Genomic DNA, 22288 nt, shown 5'->3' with positions numbered 1-22288 from the left:
CGTCCGCTACAAATCAGAAGTGTTTGGCTGACGCGTTTCATCCCAGCTGGGATTTCCTCAGAGCAGTACTGCATATATTGCTTCCTATAGTGATTATACTAGGATTCTGTTTATTTTACATTCTGGTAATTGTGGTTCTGCTGTTCCAATGCCTGTCCAGGCAATTTGGGCGTTATTTTAATTTATAAATTGTTTGTTATACTTGTAATGACGGGGGTAGGGAAACGGACAAGTGAGCCCTAATCTACCTGCCACTCTGTCCCTGCCTACTTGCAACGACCCGCCCTAGGCGACGGGGTACAACTGGGCGGCGGTCCCTACGCTCAGTAAGTGCACGAGACAAACAGACAAGGGAACACAAAACAGAGGGAAAGGGGCAGTTGCCCACGGCAACACCGTGAGCAACAAGAGTAGTGAACGAGCCGAGTCAAACCAGGAGTGCACGAGGTACCAAACGCAGAGCAGGAGAGTAGTCAGTAAGCCAAGGTCAGTATGGAGCAGGATCAAATAGTTAGAAGCTGTAGCTGGGCCAGGAAACCACACGAGAAGAATCACAAGCAAAGGAGGAACAGGAAAGGCAGGTATAAATAGACAGAGGGCGGGGGCTAGCTTCGTCTGGCCAGGCTGCGATAGGCTCTCCCACTCCTAAGCCTGCCATCCTGAGTAGTGTAAGATGGAGTCAGTCTCAGAGACATAGACTCAGGTGCAGACTGATTACCTATGGGAGTATACACAGAAGTTGTGCCTGGCAGATCCTTTACAATACTATTGTCATTCCTATTATTTAGGGAAATGGTATTTATACAATCTTAGACTTTAATACTATGGAGAGTAAATGTAATATTTTCGTAACTCAGTGAGTGCGGAATTTTTTTTTCTTTTTTGTTCTTTATATTACTTATGAAATGGGACTTGCTGGGTTCCACACTTTATGTAAACTGCGCTGAGATCTCAGGGGTCATTCTTTATAGCAGATATGTATTGTACATACTGTACACATAAAGAGATGGTTACTCACTTTCTAGTAGTAGGTCGTTTCTGCTTTTGTCATTTAGATAGATGTTTCTGAGTATTTTGTGAGGCTTTGCAAAGGCACTGGGTTGGCATCAGAAAGCACAATTTAATTAGTTGTTTTAGTGTTAAGGCTTGAAGAGTTGCTGACAGAAAAATAAATATAAAATGAATATCTTTCAGGCATCAATAAAATTGTTTCCCACTGCCAGTTTCCAAGCTTTGAAATACAAACCTTGCGGTGAACACTGAAGTAGAGCTCAGAAGTATTTCTTTTTCATTTTCTTAACCAACCTGCCAACAAGTGCTGAGACTACTGCACATTAAAAGCACCATAAGATAAAGGCTCAAAGCAGGCAACATTTTGTGAACATGGTTTAAAGGCAGATGATCACTAAAATGTGGAATTAATATTTTTTTGCAATAACTATATATTCATAAATATTTACTTTCCCATTAACAAGTTAATTGCTTACAAATAATTTGTTTCTAAAAATAACATTAACACAGGGTCCAGCTGTAATTTGTGTAAAAAATAAAATAAAAAATCTATTAGAGTGAAATTTCACACTGTTGAATTTTATACAGGGATCAATAATCCTATATAAATAGTAAACAACAATTTCATTATTTTTGCAAGACAAAACACAGTTTTTTTCATTGAAGATAACATTAAATTAATCAGAAATACACTCTATACATTGTTAATGTACTAAATAACTATTCTAGCTGCAAATGTCTGTTTTTTAATGCAATATCTACATAGGTGTATATAGGCCCATTTCCAGCAACCATCACCCCAGGTTTCTAATGGTACATTGTGTTTGCTAACTGTGTTAGAAGGCTAATGGATGATTAGAAAACACTTGAAAACCCTTGTGCAATTATGTTAGCACCGCTGTAAACCATTTTGCTGTTTAGAGGAGCTATAAAACTGACCTTCCTTTGAGCTAGTTGAGAATCTGGAGCATTACATTTGTGGGTTCGATTAAACTCTCAAAATGGCTAGAAAAAGAGAGCTTTCATGTGAAACTCGACAGTCTATTATTGTTCTAAGAAATGAAGGCTGTCCCATGCGAGAAATTGCCAAGAAACTACAGATTTCCTACAATGGTGTGTACTACTCCCTTCAGAGGACAGCACAAACAGGCTCTAACCAGAGTAGAAAGAGAAGTGGGAGGCCCCGCTGCACAACTGAGCAACAAGACAAGTACATTAGAGTCTCTAGTTTGAGAAATAGACGCCTCACAGGTCCTCAACTGGCAGCTTCATTAAATAGTACTCGCAAAACGCCAGTGTCAATGTCTACAGTGAAGAGGCGACTCCGGGATGCTGGCCTTCAGGGCAGAGTGGCAAAGAAAAAGCCATATCTGAGACTGGCTAATAAAAGGAAAATATTAATATGGGCAAAAGCACACAGACATTGGACAGAGGAAGATTGGAAAAAAGTGTTATGGACAGACGAATAGAAGTTTGAGGTGTTTGGATCACACAGAAGAACATTTGCTTTGGTGCTGGTAAAGTGGGATATTTGTACAAGGTAAAAGGGATTTTGAATAAGGAAGGCTATCACTCCATTTTGCAACGCCATGCCATGCCCTGTGGACAGCGCTTGATTGGAGCCAATTTCATCCTACAACAGGACAATGACCCAAAGCACACCTCCAAATTATGCAAGAACTATTTAGGGAAGAAGCAGGCAGCTGGTATTCTATCTGTAATGGAGTGGCCAGCGCAGTCACCAGATCTCAACCCCGTAGAGTTGTTGTGGGAGCAGCTTGACCGTATGGTACGCAAAAAGTGCCCATCAAGCCAATTCAACTTGTGGGAGGGGCTTCTGGAAGCATGGGGTGAAATTGTTCCCGATTACCTCAGCAAATGAACAGCTAGAATGCCAAAGGTCTGCAATGCTGTAATTGCTGCAAACGGAGCATTCTTTGACGAAAGCAAAGTTTGAAGGAGAAAATTATTATTTGAAATAAAAATAATTATTTCTAACTTTGTCAATGTCTCGACTATATTTTCTAGTCATTTTGCAACTCATTTGATAAATATAAGTGCGAGTTTTCATGGAAAACACAAAATTGTCTGGCTGACCCCAAACTTTTGAACGCTAGTGTATATATATATATATATATATATATATATATATATATATATATATACAGTGGAGGAAATAAGTATTTGATCCCTTGCTGATTTTGTAAGTTTGCCCACTGTCAAAGTCATGAACAGTCTAGAATTTTTAGGCTAGGTTAATTTTACTAGTGAGAGATAGAGTATATAAAAAAAAATAAAGAAAATCACATTGTCAAAATTATATGTATTTATTTGCATTGTGCACAGACAAATAAGTATTTGATCCCCTACCAACCATTAAGGGTACAGCCTCCTCCAGACCAGTTACACGCTCCAAATCAACTTGGTGCCTGCATTAAAGACAGCTGTCTTAAATGGTCACCTGTATAAAAGACTCCTGTCCACAGACTCAATTAATCAGTCTGACTCTAACCTCTACAACATGGGCAAGACCAAAGAGCTTTCTAAGGATGTCAGGGACAAGATCATAGACCTGCACAAGGCTGGAATGGGCTACAAAACCATAAGTAAGACGCTGGGTGAGAAGGAGACAACTGTTGGTGCAATAGTAAGAAAATGGAAGACATTCAAAATGACTGTCAATCGACATCGATCTGGGGCTCCATGCAAAATCTCACCTCGTGGGGTATCGTTGATCCTGAGGAAGGTGAGAGCTCAGCCGAAAACTACACGGGGGGAACTTGATAGTGATCTCAAGGCAGCTGGGACCACAGTCACCAAGAAAACCATTAGTAACACATTACGCCGTAATGGATTAAAATCCTGCAGTGCCTGCAAGGTCCCCCTGCTCAAGAAGGCACATGTACAGGCCCGTCTGAAGTTTGCAAATGAACATCTGGATAATTCTGAGAGTGATTGGGAGAAGGTGCTGTGGTCAGATGAGACTAAAATTGAGCTCTTTGGCATTAACTCAACTCGCCGTGTTTGGAGGAAGAGAAATGCTGCCTATGACCCAAAAAACACTGTCCCCACTGTCAAGCATGGAGGTGAAAACATTATATTTTGGGGGTGTTTCTCTGCTAAGGGCACAGGACTACTTCACCGCATCAATGGGAGAATGGATGGAGCCATGTACCGTCAAATCCTGAGTGACAACCTCCTTCCCTCCACCAGGACATTAAAAATGGCTCGTGGCTGGGTCTTCCAGCACGACAATGACCCGAAACATACAGCCAAGGCAACAAAGGAGTGGCTCAAAAAGAAGCACATTAAGGTCATGGAGTGGCCTAGCCAGTCTCCAGACCTTAATCCCATCGAAAACTTATGGAGGGAGCTGAAGATCCGAGTTGCCAAGCGACAGCCTCGAAATCTTAATGATTTACAGATGATCTGCAAAGAGGAGTGGGCCAAAATTCCATCTAACATGTGTGCAAAGCTCATCATCAACTACAAAAAATGTCTGACTGCTGTGCTTGCCAACAAGGGTTTTGCCACCAAGTATTAAGTCTTGTTTGCCAAAGGGATCAAATACTTATTTCTCTGTGCACAATGCAAATAAATATATATAATTTTGACAATGTGATTTTCTGTTTTTGTTTTTATATAATCTATTTCTTACTGGTAAAATTAACCTAGCCTAAAAATTCTAGACTGTTCATGTCTTTGACAGTGGGCAAACTTACAAAATCAGCAAAGGATCAAATACTTATTTCCTTCACTGTATATATATATATATATATATATATATATATATATATATATATATAGATATATATATATATATATATATATATATATACGTTGCTCATTCTTTCCACCTCGTGGTGAATAAACCAACATCTCCCCAATACTGAAGTCCTGGTGCTGTTACTTGTCCTCTGTTCCTGCTATTCCATTCCAAGGAGTTGATTCATCCTTCTACTGGTAACGTGTACATGGCCTGATGTTCAGTTTGCCTTGAGTGCTGTGTTTCTTCCTATCTATTTGAACTATATATATATATATATATCTATATATATCTATATCTATATATAGATGTAGATATATGTATATATATATAGCAGATATAAAAAAATGGCGACAGCACCCTGCAACACTAATGCCACCTAAACCACTAAATATAAATAGATATGCACTAAAGCTAAATCTACCTACAAATAGGGAGGTTCTTAGTGCACATTTTGATCAAAAAGTGTTAGCCCACCTGCCACGACAAGGCGACCTCTGTAAGGTGGGAACCTACGCTGCACATACACCCAGAACTGGGACTAAGCCTACATATATACCTGGGGATGGTAGGATCCAGCATTGAGCTGATTAAAATCACCCAGGGCAGAGTGGGAGGAGTGCAAGAACAACAAGTGGAGGCAGTCACTAACCCCACATATATGGATACCATAAACACAACAAAAATTGAACAGCACATTCCAACTAAATGATACAAAATACGCAGGTGCAAGAACACCTATGACTGCAGATATACAGCAGATATAAAAAAATGGCGACAGCACCCTGCAACACTAATGCCACCTAAACCACTAAATATAAATAGATATGCACTAAAGCTAAATCTACCTACAAATAGGGAGGTTCTTAGTGCACATTTTGATCAAAAAGTGTTAGCCCACCTGCCACGACAAGGCGACCTCTGTAAGGTGGGAACCTACGCTGCACATACACCCAGAACTGGGACTAAGCCTACATATATACCTGGGGATGGTAGGATCCAGCATTGAGCTGATTAAAATCACCCAGGGCAGAGTGGGAGGAGTGCAAGAACAACAAGTGGAGGCAGTCACTAACCCCACATATATGGATACCATAAACACAACAAAAATTGAACAGCACATTCCAACTAAATGATACAAAATACGCAGGTGCAAGAACACCTATGACTGCAGATATACAGCAGATATAAAAAAATGGCGACAGCACCCTGCAACACTAATGCCACCTAAACCACTAAATATAAATAGATATGCACTAAAGCTAAATCTACCTACAAATAGGGAGGTTCTTAGTGCACATTTTGATCAAAAAGTGTTAGCCCACCTGCCACGACAAGGCGACCTCTGTAAGGTGGGAACCTACGCTGCACATACACCCAGAACTGGGACTAAGCCTACATATATACCTGGGGATGGTAGGATCCAGCATTGAGCTGATTAAAATCACCCAGGGCAGAGTGGGAGGAGTGCAAGAACAACAAGTGGAGGCAGTCACTAACCCCACATATATGGATACCATAAACACAACAAAAATTGAACAGCAAATTCCAACTAAATGATACAAAATACGCAGGTGCAAGAACACCTATGACTGCAGATATACAGCAGATATAAAAAAATGGCGACAGGGTGCTGTCGCCATTTTTTTATATCTGCTGTATATCTGCAGTCATAGGTGTTCTTGCACCTGCGTATTTTGTATCATTTAGTTGGAATGTGCTGTTCAATTTTTGTTGTGTTTATGGTATCCATATATGTGGGGTTAGTGACTGCCTCCACTTGTTGTTCTTGCACTCCTCCCACTCTGCCCTGGGTGATTTTAATCAGCTCAATGCTGGATCCTACCATCCCCAGGTATATATGTAGGCTTAGTCCCAGTTCTGGGTGTATGTGCAGCGTAGGTTCCCACCTTACAGAGGTCGCCTTGTCGTGGCAGGTGGGCTAACACTTTTTGATCAAAATGTGCACTAAGAACCTCCCTATTTGTAGGTAGATTTAGCTTTAGTGCATATCTATTTATATTTAGTGGTTTAGGTGGCATTAGTGTTGCAGGGTGCTGTCGCCATTTTTTTTATATCTGCTGTATATCTGCAGTCATAGGTGTTCTTGCACCTGCGTATTTTGTATCATTTAGTTGGAATGTGCTGTTCAATTTTTGTTGTGTTTATGTATATATATATATATATATATATATATCTATATCTATATCTATATAGAGATATATATATATATATAGAGATATATATATATATAGATATAGATATATATTTATATACATAGAATAACTATTATCTGTACCGCTTGGGTTTTTACTTGGAATCAAATGAGTAATTAAAGAAAGCATGACTTTTCTTATTATTTGTATGTTTTTGTATAAGCCATTAATACATCTGAACACAAGGAACCTTGTAACTTTTTATCAAAATCTTGCTCACTTTTCAAGGTTCTTCTCTGTCACCAAGGTTTAGCTTGGAGACAGAGAAGTCTGAGATAAGGACAGAGTAACGTTGAACAGCAAAATGAATGTATCAATAATTTACTGAAGAATACGTCATTTAAGGTATGACATAATAAGTTTCACCTTTTGGCCTCTGTCAGGCTTGTATACATTGGTAAACAGTTTATCTGAGGTATGGAATAGAATAATAGACTATGCTATTCTATACAACGGGATCCCGTTTAAAAAAGTTTATGCGTGGTGTTTGTTTTATTAACATGTCAACCTATCGGTGACATATTCCACTGTATGGCATACGTCACAGGTGTCCGTTAAACATATACTGCACATCATAAGCTTCTTAATAGCTTTCCATGATGTACAGTATATGTTAAATGGATGCCCTAATAGCCTATGGTTGACCGATGCCTATAACAGATGGAACGGGGGCATCCATCACCGATAGGCTATTATAACATCCATTTAACGTATTTGTCATGAAGAGCTCATGTTGTATACATTAAACAGATGCCATAATAGTCTATGGGTGATGAATGCCACCGCTAGGCATGCATCACAGCCTACATTTAACGTATAGGTCGAGAGCTTTTCCTGGCACATATGATAAACGTAGGCCAAAGAACGTGATGTGAACAGGGCCTTACACATATAATTTCTGGCTTCACTACATCTAATACACGTAAACAACTACATAAAGAGTGATTGTGTTTTTTATTTAGCTCAAGGTACATTATAATTTTGGGTTTAATGTCTCTACGCAGCACTTAAATGTATATTCTAGCAAAATCCTTTGTGGAAGACTTCACTGTACTAAACAAAAGGACAACTCACCCTTAGAAGTAACAGACGGGCAAAATAAATCAGTATACTAAGGCACAATTCAAAGCAAATTCATAAACAAAGTCCAGTTCAGGTTTTAATTAATGCTGAAAACAGGTACAAATGGAGGTAATCCAAGAGGGACAATTATAACATCCAAGCTATAAGAAAAGCTTACTATTGTAAAACAATCACCTGCTTTTATTAAGATTTCCTCAGTACTGATGGCTCGGCAGAAAGCGGGTCCTGCGTTTTTCGGACACGCAGGATCCAGCTATTTTATGTTCACATTTATATTTCTTCTTTAACTAGCACTATTATCTACATGGTTTTGACACCAGATGTTTTTATGTGATATATGTTATTACATTTGTACTTAGTATTCATATAGAGCTGTTTTATGATTAAAGACTTAACTGTGGGGACCTTTATATTGTAATCAGAACACATGTTGATATTTTAGTTTCATGTCTTTCAAAGAAAGGATAGTTTTTTCAGGTGTAGGATTTTCTGAAATGTTCACGGTTTTTATATTTGCTTGACCCAACAATGCCTCTGTTGGCATTTTTTCAATGTACATTATTATTGCACGCTGTAAGGTTTTATGTCCTCATTGATTGTGTCTAGGTGACCGTACTTACTTTTATCTGCCCTTTGTCTCAGAAGACTCTTGATCATGAAGCTGACTCCAGCATACCATCTCTTTAAATAATACTTAAAAATGGAGCATTTCAGATTACTATATATATATATATACACAGTATATATATATATATATATATATATATATATATATATACACACCACCGTTCAAAAGTTTGGGGTCACCCAGACAATGTTGTGTTTTCCATGAAAACTCACACTTATATTTATCAAATGAGTTGCAAAATGATTAGAAAATATAGTCAAGACATTGACAAGGTTAGAAATAATGATTTTTATTTGAAATAATAATTTTCTCCTTCAAACTTTGCTTTCGTCAAAGAATGCTCCATTTGCAGCAATTACAGCATTGCAGACCTTTGGCATTCTAGCTGTTAATTTGCTGAGGTAATCGGGAAAAATGTCACCCCATGCTTCCAGAAACGCCTCCCACAAGTTGGATTGGCTTGATGGGCACTTCTTGCGTACCATACGGTCAAGCTGCTCCCACAACAGCTCTATGGGGTTGAGATCTGGTGACTGCGCTGGCCACTCCATTACAGATAGAATACCAGCTGCCTGCTTCTTCCCTAAATAGTTCTTGCATAATTTGGAGGTGTGCTTTGGGTCATTGTCCTGATGAAATTGGCTCCAATCAAGCGCTGTCCACAGGGCATGGCATGGCGTTGCAAAATGGAGTGATAGCCTTCCTTATTCAAAATCCCTTTTACCTTGTACAAATCTCCCACTTTACCAGCACCAAAGCAACCCCAGACCATTACATTATCTCCACCATGCTTGACAGATGGCATCAGGCACTCTTCCAGCATCTTTTCAGTTGTTCTGCGTCTCACAAATGTTCTTCTGTGTGATGCAAACACCTCAAACTTCGATTCGTCTGTCCATAACACTTTTTTCCAATCTTCCTCTGTCCAATGTCTGTGTGCTTTTGCCCATATTAATCTTTTCCTTTTATTAGCCAGTCTCAGATATGGCTTTTTCTTTGCCACTCTGCCGTGAAGGCCAGCATCCCGGAGTCGCCTCTTCACTGTAGACGTTGACACTGGCGTTTTGCGGCTACTATTTAATGAAGCTGCCAGTTGAGGACCTGTGAGGCGTCTATTTCTCAAACTAGAGACTCTAATGTACTTGTCTTGTTGCTCAGTTGTGCAGCAGGGCCTCCCACTTCTCTTTCTACTCTGGTTAGAGCCTGTTTGTGCTGTCCTCTGAAGGGAGTAGTACACACCATTGTAGGAAATCTGTAGTTTCTTGGCAATTTCTCGCATGGAATAGCCTTCATTTCTAAGAACAAGAATAGACTGTCGAGTTTCACATGAAAGCTCTCTTTTTCTAGCCATTTTGAGAGTTTAATCGAACCCACAAATGTAATGCTCCAGATTCTCAACTAGCTCAAAGGAAGGTCAGTTTTATAGCTCCTCTAAACAGCAAAACTGTTTACAGCGGTGCTAACATAATTGCACAAGGGTTTTCAAGTGTTTTCTAATCATCCATTAGCCTTCTAACACAGTTAGCAAACACAATGTACCATTAGAACACTGGAGTGATGGTTTCTGGAAATGGGCCTCTATACACCTATGTAGATATTGCATTAAAAACCAGACGTTTGCAGCTAGAATAGTCATTTAGCACATTAACAATGTATAGAGTGTATTTCTGATTAATTTAATGTTATCTTCATTGAAAAAAACTGATTTCTTGCAAAAATAAGGAAATTTCTAAGTGACCCTAAACTTTTGAACTGTAGTATATATATATATATATATATATATATATATATATAGTAATCTGAAACTAGTAGTATATATTAGATAGCTCTAATAGAAATGCGATTCTACGTCAACAAAACGTGCACATCTTAAAAAAGGAATCTAAAATAAGGTGTTTTTGCAAACCAGGCCTCCATTTTGTAACAAAAATTGCAACCATGTCAAAATGTAATAAAAGAAGTCAAGACAACTAACTGTAGTAAATGGCACTTGTAAAATTTGAAAATAAATTCCAGTCATTAAATAATTTCACATTACGGTAATTTAAATTCTATATGACACCAGTGAGGTTCAAGCTGGAAAATTGTAAAATAGAATGTAGAAATCCCTTATTTATTTATTTGCATTTTATTTAGGTTTCCTCTGTATGTGTTAGCAATGACAAAAAAATCACATCAAATGATTTCTTTAAGTGCACACATATGTAAGGAAAGATAATTAAAGGGGTTATGTGAGCTTAAACATTGATGACCAATGTGTGGTGGGTGGGGATTATACTTATGTGACCCCACTGACCATGAAAACAAATATTTTGCAGCAGTCAGACGAATGTAGCGGTCCTTTCAGCTAGTTCCTATATAAATCCCTGCTCTATGTGTGCTATATCTGTGTTTTCAAGTTACTGTAATTTCAGGACAAGACTAGAACAACAATGCATGCATCAAGAAAAAAATTCAAAGGGCCTTTATGCTCAGTTCCTTTGAGGTACCCTTATCAACTTTATAAGATATACCTCATGTACAAGTGGATACTTGAACCCGTCACTTTGTTGTCATTTTGTAAAGGATCTGCCAGGCACAACTTCTGTGTATACGCCCATAGGTAATCAGTCTGCACCTGAGTCTATGTCTCTGAGACTGACTCCATCTTCCACCACTCAGGATGGCAGGCTTAGGAGTGGGAGAGCCTATCGCAGCCTGGCCAGACCGAGCTAGCTCCCGCCCTCTGTCTATTTATACCTGCCTTTCCTGTTCCTCCTTTGCTTGTGATTCTTCTCGTGTGGTTTCCTGGCCCAGCTACAGCTACTAACTATTTGATCCTGCTCCATACTGACCCTGGCTTACTGACTTCTCTCCTGCTCTGCGTTTGGTACCTCGTTCTCTCCTGGTTTGACTCGGCTCGTTCACCACTCTGCTGCTCACAGTGTTGCCGTGGGCAACTGCCCCTTTTCCCTTAGCTTTGTGTACCCTTGTCTGTTTGTCTCGTGCACTTACTGAGTGTAGGGACCGCCGCCCAGTTGTACCCCGTCGCCTAGGGTGGGTCGTTGCAAGTAGGCAGGGACAGAGTGGCGGGTAGATTAGGGCTCACTTGTCCGTTTCCCTACCCCCATCATTACACATTTATTCCTAGTCTTCTCCGTACCCACATGACCCCATTTTGACTGCGCATCATAGTTCTGTATACAGCACATGCTATTGTGCTATACTTACCTGGGACCATGACTTGGCCCACTTGTAAGTATGATAATGATATATATGTATATATGTTGCCACTTGACATATAGATACTGCTTTCTAAAGGATATCTATGCGTTGTCACCTTTATACATGTATTTAGATTTGTATATAGATCTGTCATATTTTTTAGACTGTTAGGCTGGGTTCACACGACCATGTTACGTCCGTAACGTACGGAACGTATTTCGGCCGGAAGACCCGGACCGAACACAGTGCAGGGAGCCGGGCTCCTAGCATCATAGTGATGTACGATGCTAGGAGTACCTGCCTCGCTGCAGGACAACTGTCCCGTACTGTAATCATGATTACAGTACTGGACAGTAGTTCCACGCAGAGGCAGGGACTCCTAGCGTCGTACATAACTATGATGCTAGGAGCCCGGCTCCCTGCACTGTGTTCGGTCCGGGTCTTCTGGCCGAAATACGTTCCGTACATTACGGACGTAACATGGTCGTGTGAACCCAGCCTTATTGTATTTCACACCATATTTTCCTGCATGTTCTTGCAGTGTTTGATAAAGGCCAAAATAAAGGCCGAAACGTTACACAGATTAATTTTGCCTTACACTGAATAAAATAATTCTGCAATTCAAAACTACGGAGCGCTCTTGTTTATCTTTCCATGACAACAATAATAGTTTCAGTATTTAAAACGATACAATCAGCTGATGAACAAGAGTTTTCACGTTCATCAGCTGATCTTTGCATCGTTTGCCCGATAATTGGCCAGTGCAATTTATTTCCCCGTTGACTCTTCAACGGAAAATTTACAGATATTGACTAGTAATCAGCAACGATATGTATGGTGATATGCAGCAGTGAAGTACAGACTTTAAGATAACTTTGAGGGGGTTTTACACTGGACAATTATCGGCAGATGAGCGCTCATAGAATGCTCATTGCCGATAATTAACCTGTGTAAACGGGGCAGCGATCAGCAGATGAACGAGCAAATGCTCGATCATCTGCTGGTCGTATCATTTTAAAAAATAAAATATTATCGTTGTCGGCAGCACATCCCCCCTGTGTAAACAGGGAGACACGCTGCCGACATGATAATAATGCATGGGAATGAGCGATCGGCACTTGCTGCACCGGCCAAAATCGGCTGGTGTAATAAGGGCTTAAGACAGTAAATTGAATTGTGCTTTGACCTATGGTCTAGGAGTCATAGGTATTGTAAGATGCCAATCAGAAAGTTAAGATTGTTGGAGTGGTTAAAGCGTTTACAGCACCATTACCGGAATGAATAACACTTTTGCAAGCAGTTTATTTATATAACTGACACATATTGTATGGATAAAAAGTACAACACCTTTTGTTTTTCCTTAAAGTGATGGGTTACCTTCTGTACAGTATTAGGTATTTATACTAAACAGTGGAAAAAAAGGGTTTTGTAATTTATTTAATTATAATTGTATTTAATGTATTATTTTTGCTGTGTAGCAGAAACAGGAGAAAAAACTTTCTCTGGTAATTTATTTCACTGCTTTTTCTGTAGTCTAGTCAGAAACCCTCCATTATCTGTGTGCAATGATCCAGTCCCCAACACAGAGAGTGTCTCTCCACATCTGACTGCATGATTGTGGAACAAACCATTGCACGCGGGTTTCTCACTAAGAAACCGTTAGTGAAGTGTGCAGGATTATTTTGACACCACAACCCCCTGCACAACCACCGTAGAAGGCAAAAAAATGAAATATTTCTGTGCTTTGTAACCAGAGAGAGGAGGCAGGTTTCCTCTTACAAAGCCTAGGAGCTGTGAGAGCCATCAGTAAGAGCTGCTGAGAGCGCCTGCTGCAAGTGCAATACAGAAATAGACAACTTTATTGCCAACTATGATAATCGCAGAATAAAACATCTGTCATTTTCACATTGGAAAGTGAACATATTGGTCGGAACATATTGGGTAAAAAACACATTAGACCAGTACATGCTATACAATAATTATTTCTTATTTAGAAACGGTGCTGCAGTAAGATAGAAACGATCCCTTAACCTGCTCGTTTGTGCTCTAATAACATGATGCTGCCTTCCAGATGGTAGCAATTCGAACAGGCTATTGCACGGGTGTGAACTGTCCCCTAAGATTTTAGCTGCTCCACTCACACACTACTCCTCATAAATAACTGATAATTGCAAAACATTGCAGCCAATAATGACTCCAGCAGTTTTAACCACCCTACATAACAAGGTTTTTCTTTCGCCATTGTCATACCAAACTGTGGTGCCATAAGTCAAAACACTCTCAATGGTTACCTGATAAAATTTTTGTAAAACCTTTATTACACTAAAATAGTTTCTGTTGTAAAACCTTTATTACACTAAATATGTTTCTGTTAAAAACTCTTAAAAAAAAAAAAGCGTATAAGCCTTCTCCACTGTGGCATATATTTTTGCAGTACATGTCAGATCGTGCAAGACAGTTAACCCCAGAAGCTGAATTCTTTACCACCACCAGTCGATTCACGCCCCCGTGCTAATGAATAAATGTTCCTGGCCTGGTCTCAAAAATCAGTGATCATCTCCTTTGTCTTATAAACATTAAGGACCAAATTATTCTCCAAAAACCATTGTTAACCGCTGAGTCTCAGAGTGGTAAGATTTTTCATAGCCGTCTGAGATCAGACTAATCAGCATCATGTCATCTGCATATTTTAATAAGATTGTATTACTATGACAGTCAGAGGTATAAAAGGAGAACAATGAAGGACTGTGGTTCTCGCCCAAATTCGACTTCCTTAGGGAAGATACTTGGTCTTCCACCCTAAGCAAGTGTAAAGAGAGGATAAGGTAATACAGTTGCCTTCTACGGAGGAGAAACATATGATGGCATAATGTGTGTAGGTGCCATCAACAGAAAGACAATGCTGATGTGTGCAGGCCCTAAGATGCAAAAAAGTTGCATGTACATTTAACTTTTATGAGATTTTCATTAAATTGTTGCACAATAAAAGAGCAAGCCGAGAGTAAAATAAAGTTTCTCAACAACTACGAATGAAGGGTGTGAGTGCTGGCGCATGTATTAATGTATAATACGTATTATTAAGCACCATTATTCTATTACACTGTAGTAACTGCCGGTGGTTGCTGCTCAGAGCATGACTTAGAATGTCATGATGACCTTTAGGGCATGACCAGACGTGGCGGAATTGCTCTGGAATTCCGCTGCGTACACGTTTCTCCATTGCCTTCCACAGCTTTTTAGTAGGGTTCATTTACACGTTGCGGACAATTCCGCTGCGGAGCATAGGCTGCGGTGCGGAATTTGGTGTCCGCAGCATACACTGGTTGTTGCGGACGTGTAGCGGACTTGTTGCGGACTCATTGCGGAATTTCTCCATTGACTTCAATAGAGAGTCAAAATTCCGCAATGAAGTCTGCAGATGTTATGTGTGCTGGGTGACTACGTGTGTGCACCCGTTATTACGGGTGACTACGTGTGTGCACACATAATTACGGGAGCGTTGCTAGGCGATGTCAGTAAATAGTCACTGTCCAGGGTGCTGAAAGAGTTAAGCGATCGGCAGTAACTGTTTCAGCACCCTGGACAGTGACTTCCGATCACAATATACATCAACCTGTAAAAAAAATAGAAGTTCATACTTACCGAGAACTCCCTGCTTCTTCCTCCAGTCCGGCCTCCCGGGATGACGTTTCAGTCCAAGAGACGGCTGCAGCCAATCACAGGCTGCAGCGGTCACATGGACTGCCGCGTCATCCAGGGAGGTCGGGCTGGATAGCGAAAGAGGGACGCGTCACCAAGACAACGGCCGGGAAAGTATGAATTTCTTTTTACTTTTACTTTTACTTGTCCCTTCTCTCTATCCTGCACTGATAGAGAGAAGGGAAGCCCTCTTCCCCTCAATACGCAATGGCTAGTCGCATCAATTTAATGCCCATTTTAGGCAAAGCCGCAACAGAATCTGCAACGCAGATTCTGTGCGGCATTGATGCGGACAGTGGCGGAAGAACTCCGCCATGTCTGGGCATACCCTTATTCAACTGCTTGAGACTTTTCATACCCCATCTAGTTAAAGTAGGGGCTTGGATTGGCTCTATCTCAAGATCGGTGGAGCTGTGTCAGACCGAACTGCTGAATATTTATGTAATAAATACCTGACTTGAGTTTCACCTCTGGGAAACCTGTTTAATACAGTTAGTATGAGTTTAATAAGTGATATGGGAAATTCATTTGCTAGACCACTGCTTCTCAATCTTTTTCTACTAGGACCTCACAAGCCAGAACATGATGATGCCTCGGCCATGTAGTCCATGACAATTTTTTTTTGTTAAAACTTGTCTCCTGAATTCAGAAGAACATTAAAATATGAAAGGGTTTAATTATGTTGCTGAGAACGGTGCAACCATAGAAAGGCCTGTGCAGTTTATAATCACTTCTGTCAAAACTGCCCCAGCTATAAACTGCCCCAGCTGTAATCTGTCCCAGATGTAATCTGCCCCAGCTGTAAACTGCCCCAGCTGTAATCTGCCCCAGCTGTAATCTGCCCCAGCTGTAAACTGCCCCAGCTATAAACTACCCCAGCTGTAATCTGCCCCAGCTATAAACTGCCCCAGCTGTAATCTGCCCCAGCTGTAATCTGCCCCAGCTGTAATCTGCCCCAGCTGTAAACTGCCCCAGCTATAAACTGCCCTAGCTGCAATCTGACCCAGCTGTAAACTGCCCCAGCTGTAAACTGCCCCAGCTGTAATCTGTCCAGCTGTAATCTGCCCCAGCTGTAAACTGCCCCAGCTGTAAACTGCCCCAGCTATAAACTGCCCCAGCTGCAATCTGACCCAGCTGTAAACTGCCCCAGCTACAAACTGCCCCAGCTATAAACTTGCCCAGCTGTAATCTGTCCAGCTGTAATCTGCCCCAGCTGCAATCTGACCCAGCTGTAAACTGCCCCAGCTGTAATCTGTCCAGCTGTAATCTGCCCCAGCTGTAAACTGCCCCAGCTATAAACTGCCCCAGTGTGCCTCACCAACAACAGTTTGAGAAGCATTGTGCAAGACAAGTGATTTTGTGTATACCATACCCTTAACAGTAGAAGGTTTGCTAACCCAGAATAATCTATAGTTTTATCAGTCATTTGTTAATTTTACAGACTGGACAAATGCATAGGCTTGCTTTCTTCTTCTAAGCTTGTGGTGCAAGTGTAAAAAACAATGAATAGGAAAAGTGCTACTCAAAAGATAATTAAAGGTACGTGAGTACAAAAAATGACCTTTGGGGCTTGTCCACACGTGGCGGAATTGCTGTGTTTTTTTCTGTCTGGATTTGCATACCAAAAAACGCAGCAGAATACAGTAGCAGCAAAGTGGATGAGACTAAACAAATCTCATCCACACGCTGCGTAAATACTGAGCGAAAAAAAAATGCTCTGAAATGGACCTGTGGTGCAGAAATGTATTTATTTTATGTATTTGCGTAATCGCTGCATATTTGCTGCAGGTTTTCCCCATTGAATTCAATGGGAGATAAAACCCGCAACAAATAGCAGTTGTTGCCCTTTTTGCGGCAGGTTTGCAGCGATTCTGCCGCAAAAAACGCAACTCTGAATAAAAAAACCACACTATACTTACCTAGGAGTCTGTGTTTCTTCCTCCAAGCCGGCCTCCTGGGATGATGCTTCATCCCGTGTGACTGCCGCAGCCAATCACAGGCTGTAGTGGTTGTCACATGGATGAAACGTCATGCATGGAGGCCTGGATGATGTCAGAGGGCCACCCTCCTAGGATGACGCTTCATCCCATGTGACAGCCACTACAGCCAATCACAGGCTGCAGTGGTCCCCTGAGATGAAACGTTAACCCAGGTGGCCGGCCTGCTAGCAGGCCGGTTAATGCAGCAGTTTTTCGCAACTGAACCATGATTTGGTGCGCTTTTTCGTCTGGAATTCCCTGCGGCACACAGTGCGTATACCCTGTATGCTTTTATGCAACGTATCCGCCCCGTGTGAACACAGCCTTACAGTGCATAATTAAGCATAATATACTACATGGTAAAAGCTTAGAGTATGTGCACACGATAGCAAGCATTTACGTCTGAAAAGACAGACTGTTTTCAGGAGAAAACAGCTGCCTCAATTCAGTCGTAAATGCTCCTCCTCGCATTTTGCGAGGCTTCTCTGACAGCCGTAAATTTTGAGCTGTGCTTCATTGAGTTCAATGAAGAACGGCTCAAATTACGTCTGAAAGAAGTGTCCTGCACTTCTTTTGACGAGGCTGTATTTTTACGCGTCGTCGTTTGACAGCTGTCAAACTACGACGCATAAATGACAGGTCGTCTGCACAGTACGTCGGCAAACCCATTCAAATGAATGGGCAGATGTTTGCCGACGTATTGTAGCCTTATTTTCAGATGTAAAACGAGGCATAATACGCCTCGTTTACGTCTGAAAATAGGTCGTGTGAACCCAGCCTAAATTGTGCAATGAAAAATGTGCAGATAATAAGACGTAAGGCTTCATATAATTAGGAGAAAATGAAAGGCATAAAATGTACACATTTGCTGCAAGAGCATAAACATTATAATAAATAGACACTCGGTTCATACTTAGGGCAGCACAACTTAAGGGCTTAAGGGCTTATTTACACGAACGTGTTTCATGTCCGTGATACGCGCGTGAAAATCACACGCGTCGCACAGACCTATGTACTCACTGCATGTCCTATACTTGACGTTTTTGCGCATCACGCACCAATTGAAGTCAATGGGTGCGTGAAAATCACGGAAAGCACACGGACGCACATCCGTGTGCTGTCCGTTATTCACGCAACAGATGCTAAAGAAATGAAGAGAAAATGAAAACCACCTCCTTCATTTCATTTTACATATGACAAAACCACGTGACATAAGGATGTCATTCGCGCAAAAATAACGCAGACACACACCAAACACTGATGACACACGGAACTGCAACGCACGCAAAACGCTGCGTTTTTTTAAGCACACAAAATGCACACGTTTGTGTAAATAAGGCCTTAGAGTCAGCACACAAAAGGAAGCAAGCCCATTTTTCCTTTATAATTATGATTTTCATAGTTATGATGATGATCTGACTGCTTTTCCTTTTTTTGCTGATGAATATGACAGGTCTATGTTTGCTTGGGTCAAATAGTAATATTTATATGTATTTTTTCAACATATCTTCTTTTTTTTATTGCTTAGCTGTGTGTATTGATCAATTCAGAAAATTTGGAGCAGGCCAAAACACTATGTGGCTGATAAAACTAGGGTGACATACTTAACAGGAGAAAAATATAATATAAAATGTTATTCTAAGAGGCCGATTTGTCAAACAGTGGCATATTTAGACAGATTGATGAAGCAAGTCCATAAAGTAACACAGCGTGAAGTCATGGTTTTTCAAGCTGCAAAAATATCACCTTCTAATCAATTTACACTAAAGGAAATCTGTGTGCTTAGCCAATATCACAAAAGTAAATGAAAAGATATTGGATATCAGGATTTTTCATGTTTTTTCATTTAGCAATATTTTTTAATTCAAAAAAGCTTTTAGATTTCTGATGTATCTCTGGTGGTTTCATGTCAATTTATTTATCATTAACAAACAATAAGGCCCCATGCACAAGACCGTAAAAAGAACTCTGTAACTGTGGACTGCAATACGGTCTGCAATTACGAAACCGCCCGGTTCTATTGGCCGCGGACACCTTTCCGTAGCGCTACGGATAGGTGTCCGTGCCGCAGAACCGTGCTGGGAAATATGGAGCATGTCCTACTTTTCTGACTTTACGGGCCGTGCTCCATACTTTGTATGGGAGCACGGCACGAAAATGCGGGTGTCGGCAGCTGGCCGTGCCCGCAATCTCAGGCCGTGATTACGGCCATGTGCATGAGGCCTTATGAACACAGAAAATAGCAACACAAGACATTTGTTTAGTACTCTCAGTTTTTGGATAGAATACATCTTAAGAACAGATGAAGATCATAGGAGTGAAGGAGGTTTCTTTAATCTACTATGCGAATACTAGAAGTGTATATTTTGCATTGCTGAATTATTTAACTGAAGCAGCATCTTTGCAGTCAAGGTCACCCTGCTCTAATGCATCAATAACTTCATGTATTCTTTCCTGTTAAATTTTGTGTGTTACAGTATTTACAACAAAATAATTTGCTGCGTCTTACCTCTTCTTTTTCAGCGCTGACTAGATCTCGCCACTCTTCTGTCACATGACCAAAGTCGACAGTGTTCATGGGAACCTTGACCTCTCCAATGATGTCATGCTTAGAGAAGCGGTCAAAATCATAAACGGTCAGAATTAATGTCTTCCCACCTAATTCTGCATAGGGCACCTATGAAAAACAAAAAAATGTTGTTGACAACTTACTGTACATATTTAAGTAGATTAGTATTGTCCTTACAATACACCTAGAGCTCCCGTTTGGTACATAATAGATGAAATTATGCATCAATGAAACGTTGTATTTTACAATGCCAGCATGTGATATTTCAACATTTAGAAACAAGTCTTCTTTAGTGTTTAACAGAACAGTGTTGAGTACTGTCATTATTTTGTCAACTATAAAATTTCACTTATTGGGGTTGTCCCAGCTGGTTGACTGCTGTCCATATGCCCTATCAAGGCATATGAAATTCATAGAAGGGGGTCTGCTGCTTTCAGCCCCATCTATGAACCAAAGCGGAGAGCCACATCAAAGGATAGCTCATACTCTAGTAGACTATGCGCAACCATTTGAATGGGTGCTGTGTAATTGGGTAGAGACTAAGTTATCAACTAATCATCCTAAAGGTGGCCTTACACATAAGATACGTTTTGTCCAGAATATGGCGGTTTAATCTTACATCGGATTGTTCGTATGAATGATCCTACCATCAACATGCCAAATATAACTTGCAGACCAGGGATGTAATTAAAATTTTAAAAAGTAAAACAACAAAGTGGGCTTTTGCAAAGCATCAAATGATAGCCTGCGATCGGCCGCATTCTGCAGTTCATACTGTACACTTGTATTTTTAGCTGACAACTGCCGAAACAAATCCAACCTGACAGATCACATTTTTGGCAGACAATAGTAGGACGTCTCTCATCGCGAACGATATTCATGTACATTTTTTTACATAATTGTCAGCTGAAATTGTCAAAATCGGACATACCGGCTAACTTTTATCTTATGTGCATGGGCAGTTTTAGAAGGGGTTGTCCGGAAAGGACAATCACTTTAACTACTGAACATCTCTTCAAAATGGCTGTCTATCTGACTGCTATACCTCATTATAACTTAAGGAGTCATAGGAGAAACTATTGTATTTTATTCAGCAAAATTACATGCCCGTTTTGGTATAGTAATCTTGAGGTTATCTGGCAATACAAAATCTAGTTTTGGGGAAATAAAATTGGCTATACATATAAACAGTATTTTTATGACAGATATATTCCCTTCCAAAAACTCCCCACATACAAAACTAACACGATTCAAATCACCTGTCAATTTTACTAGTAATTATTCCTCAATGACAATACCAAACATTTGCTATTTGTTTAGGACTCCATTGTTTTTTGGAACAATAATAATAGCCATAAATACAATTTTAAGCAGATGTTGCGTCTTGCATTCTTACATTATTTAGCACAGGTCCAGACCCAGGGAGACATTTTAAACTTATGTGACAGAAATATTTTTAGCTATATAAATTGCTTGCTTTATTGTCCTGAATTTCACATAAAAATTTAAAGTTATGTAATTATTTATTCTATTTTCTAGTTACACAAGATTCATCTTCCGCTTACATTAGTTTATGTCTTAAAATGTGCATTTAAGTTGGGAAATGTTGTTAATTTTGATTGCGCCATATGCTATGATATCATTGCAGCTAATGGAATGACTCATCTGGGATGACTCATCTCCAAACTGCGAATCTAATAATAATCTTCTATTATTTGTATTTATGTTTCTTTGTCGTTTTTTGGCTGTCATCCATGTTTTTCTTCCAGATTAAGAATGGGAGTATATGTCTGAATGAACAATTACCAAATAAACAGTTAAAATATACAATAGTCTTATGAACATCAATGAGCCTTCTCTTTCAGAAAGGACACAAGTATTGAGATGCTGTCGAATCCTGGCATAGTTATCAAGAATGCTTGCCAGCTGGGAAAAAAAATCAGTCACTCATATTTCCATTCAAAGAATTATTCTGCCAAAGGAAACATCTTCATCTTTTTTTTCCCACATGTCTCTATCATCCTTTTGTGAAATGTATAGAATTAGTTTAACATCCATATTCAAATTTTTTATATACCTAACCCAAACCAATGGTACCTATGAGGGGACATTAAGGCTACATATTGATTTTGC

General features: G+C 40.1%; 1 protein-coding gene across 2 annotated transcripts in view; it reads right to left on the bottom strand.

Moving 5' to 3' along the window:
• Window positions 1-22288, bottom strand: part of SYT1 (synaptotagmin 1) — a 514105-nt gene that overhangs the window by 90140 nt on the left and 401677 nt on the right. For both annotated transcript variants that reach the window (XM_075857001.1, XM_075857002.1), the window contains exon 10: window positions 20096-20263. In XM_075857001.1, the coding sequence (XP_075713116.1) occupies window positions 20096-20263 (168 nt within the window). The remainder of the gene's footprint in view (window positions 1-20095; window positions 20264-22288) is intronic.

Source organism: Rhinoderma darwinii, chromosome 3 (assembly GCF_050947455.1).
Source record: "Rhinoderma darwinii isolate aRhiDar2 chromosome 3, aRhiDar2.hap1, whole genome shotgun sequence".
NCBI lineage: Eukaryota > Metazoa > Chordata > Amphibia > Anura > Rhinodermatidae > Rhinoderma > Rhinoderma darwinii.
The sequence above is the reverse complement of the archived record's forward strand: the minus strand, read 5'-3'. Positions and strand labels throughout refer to the sequence as shown.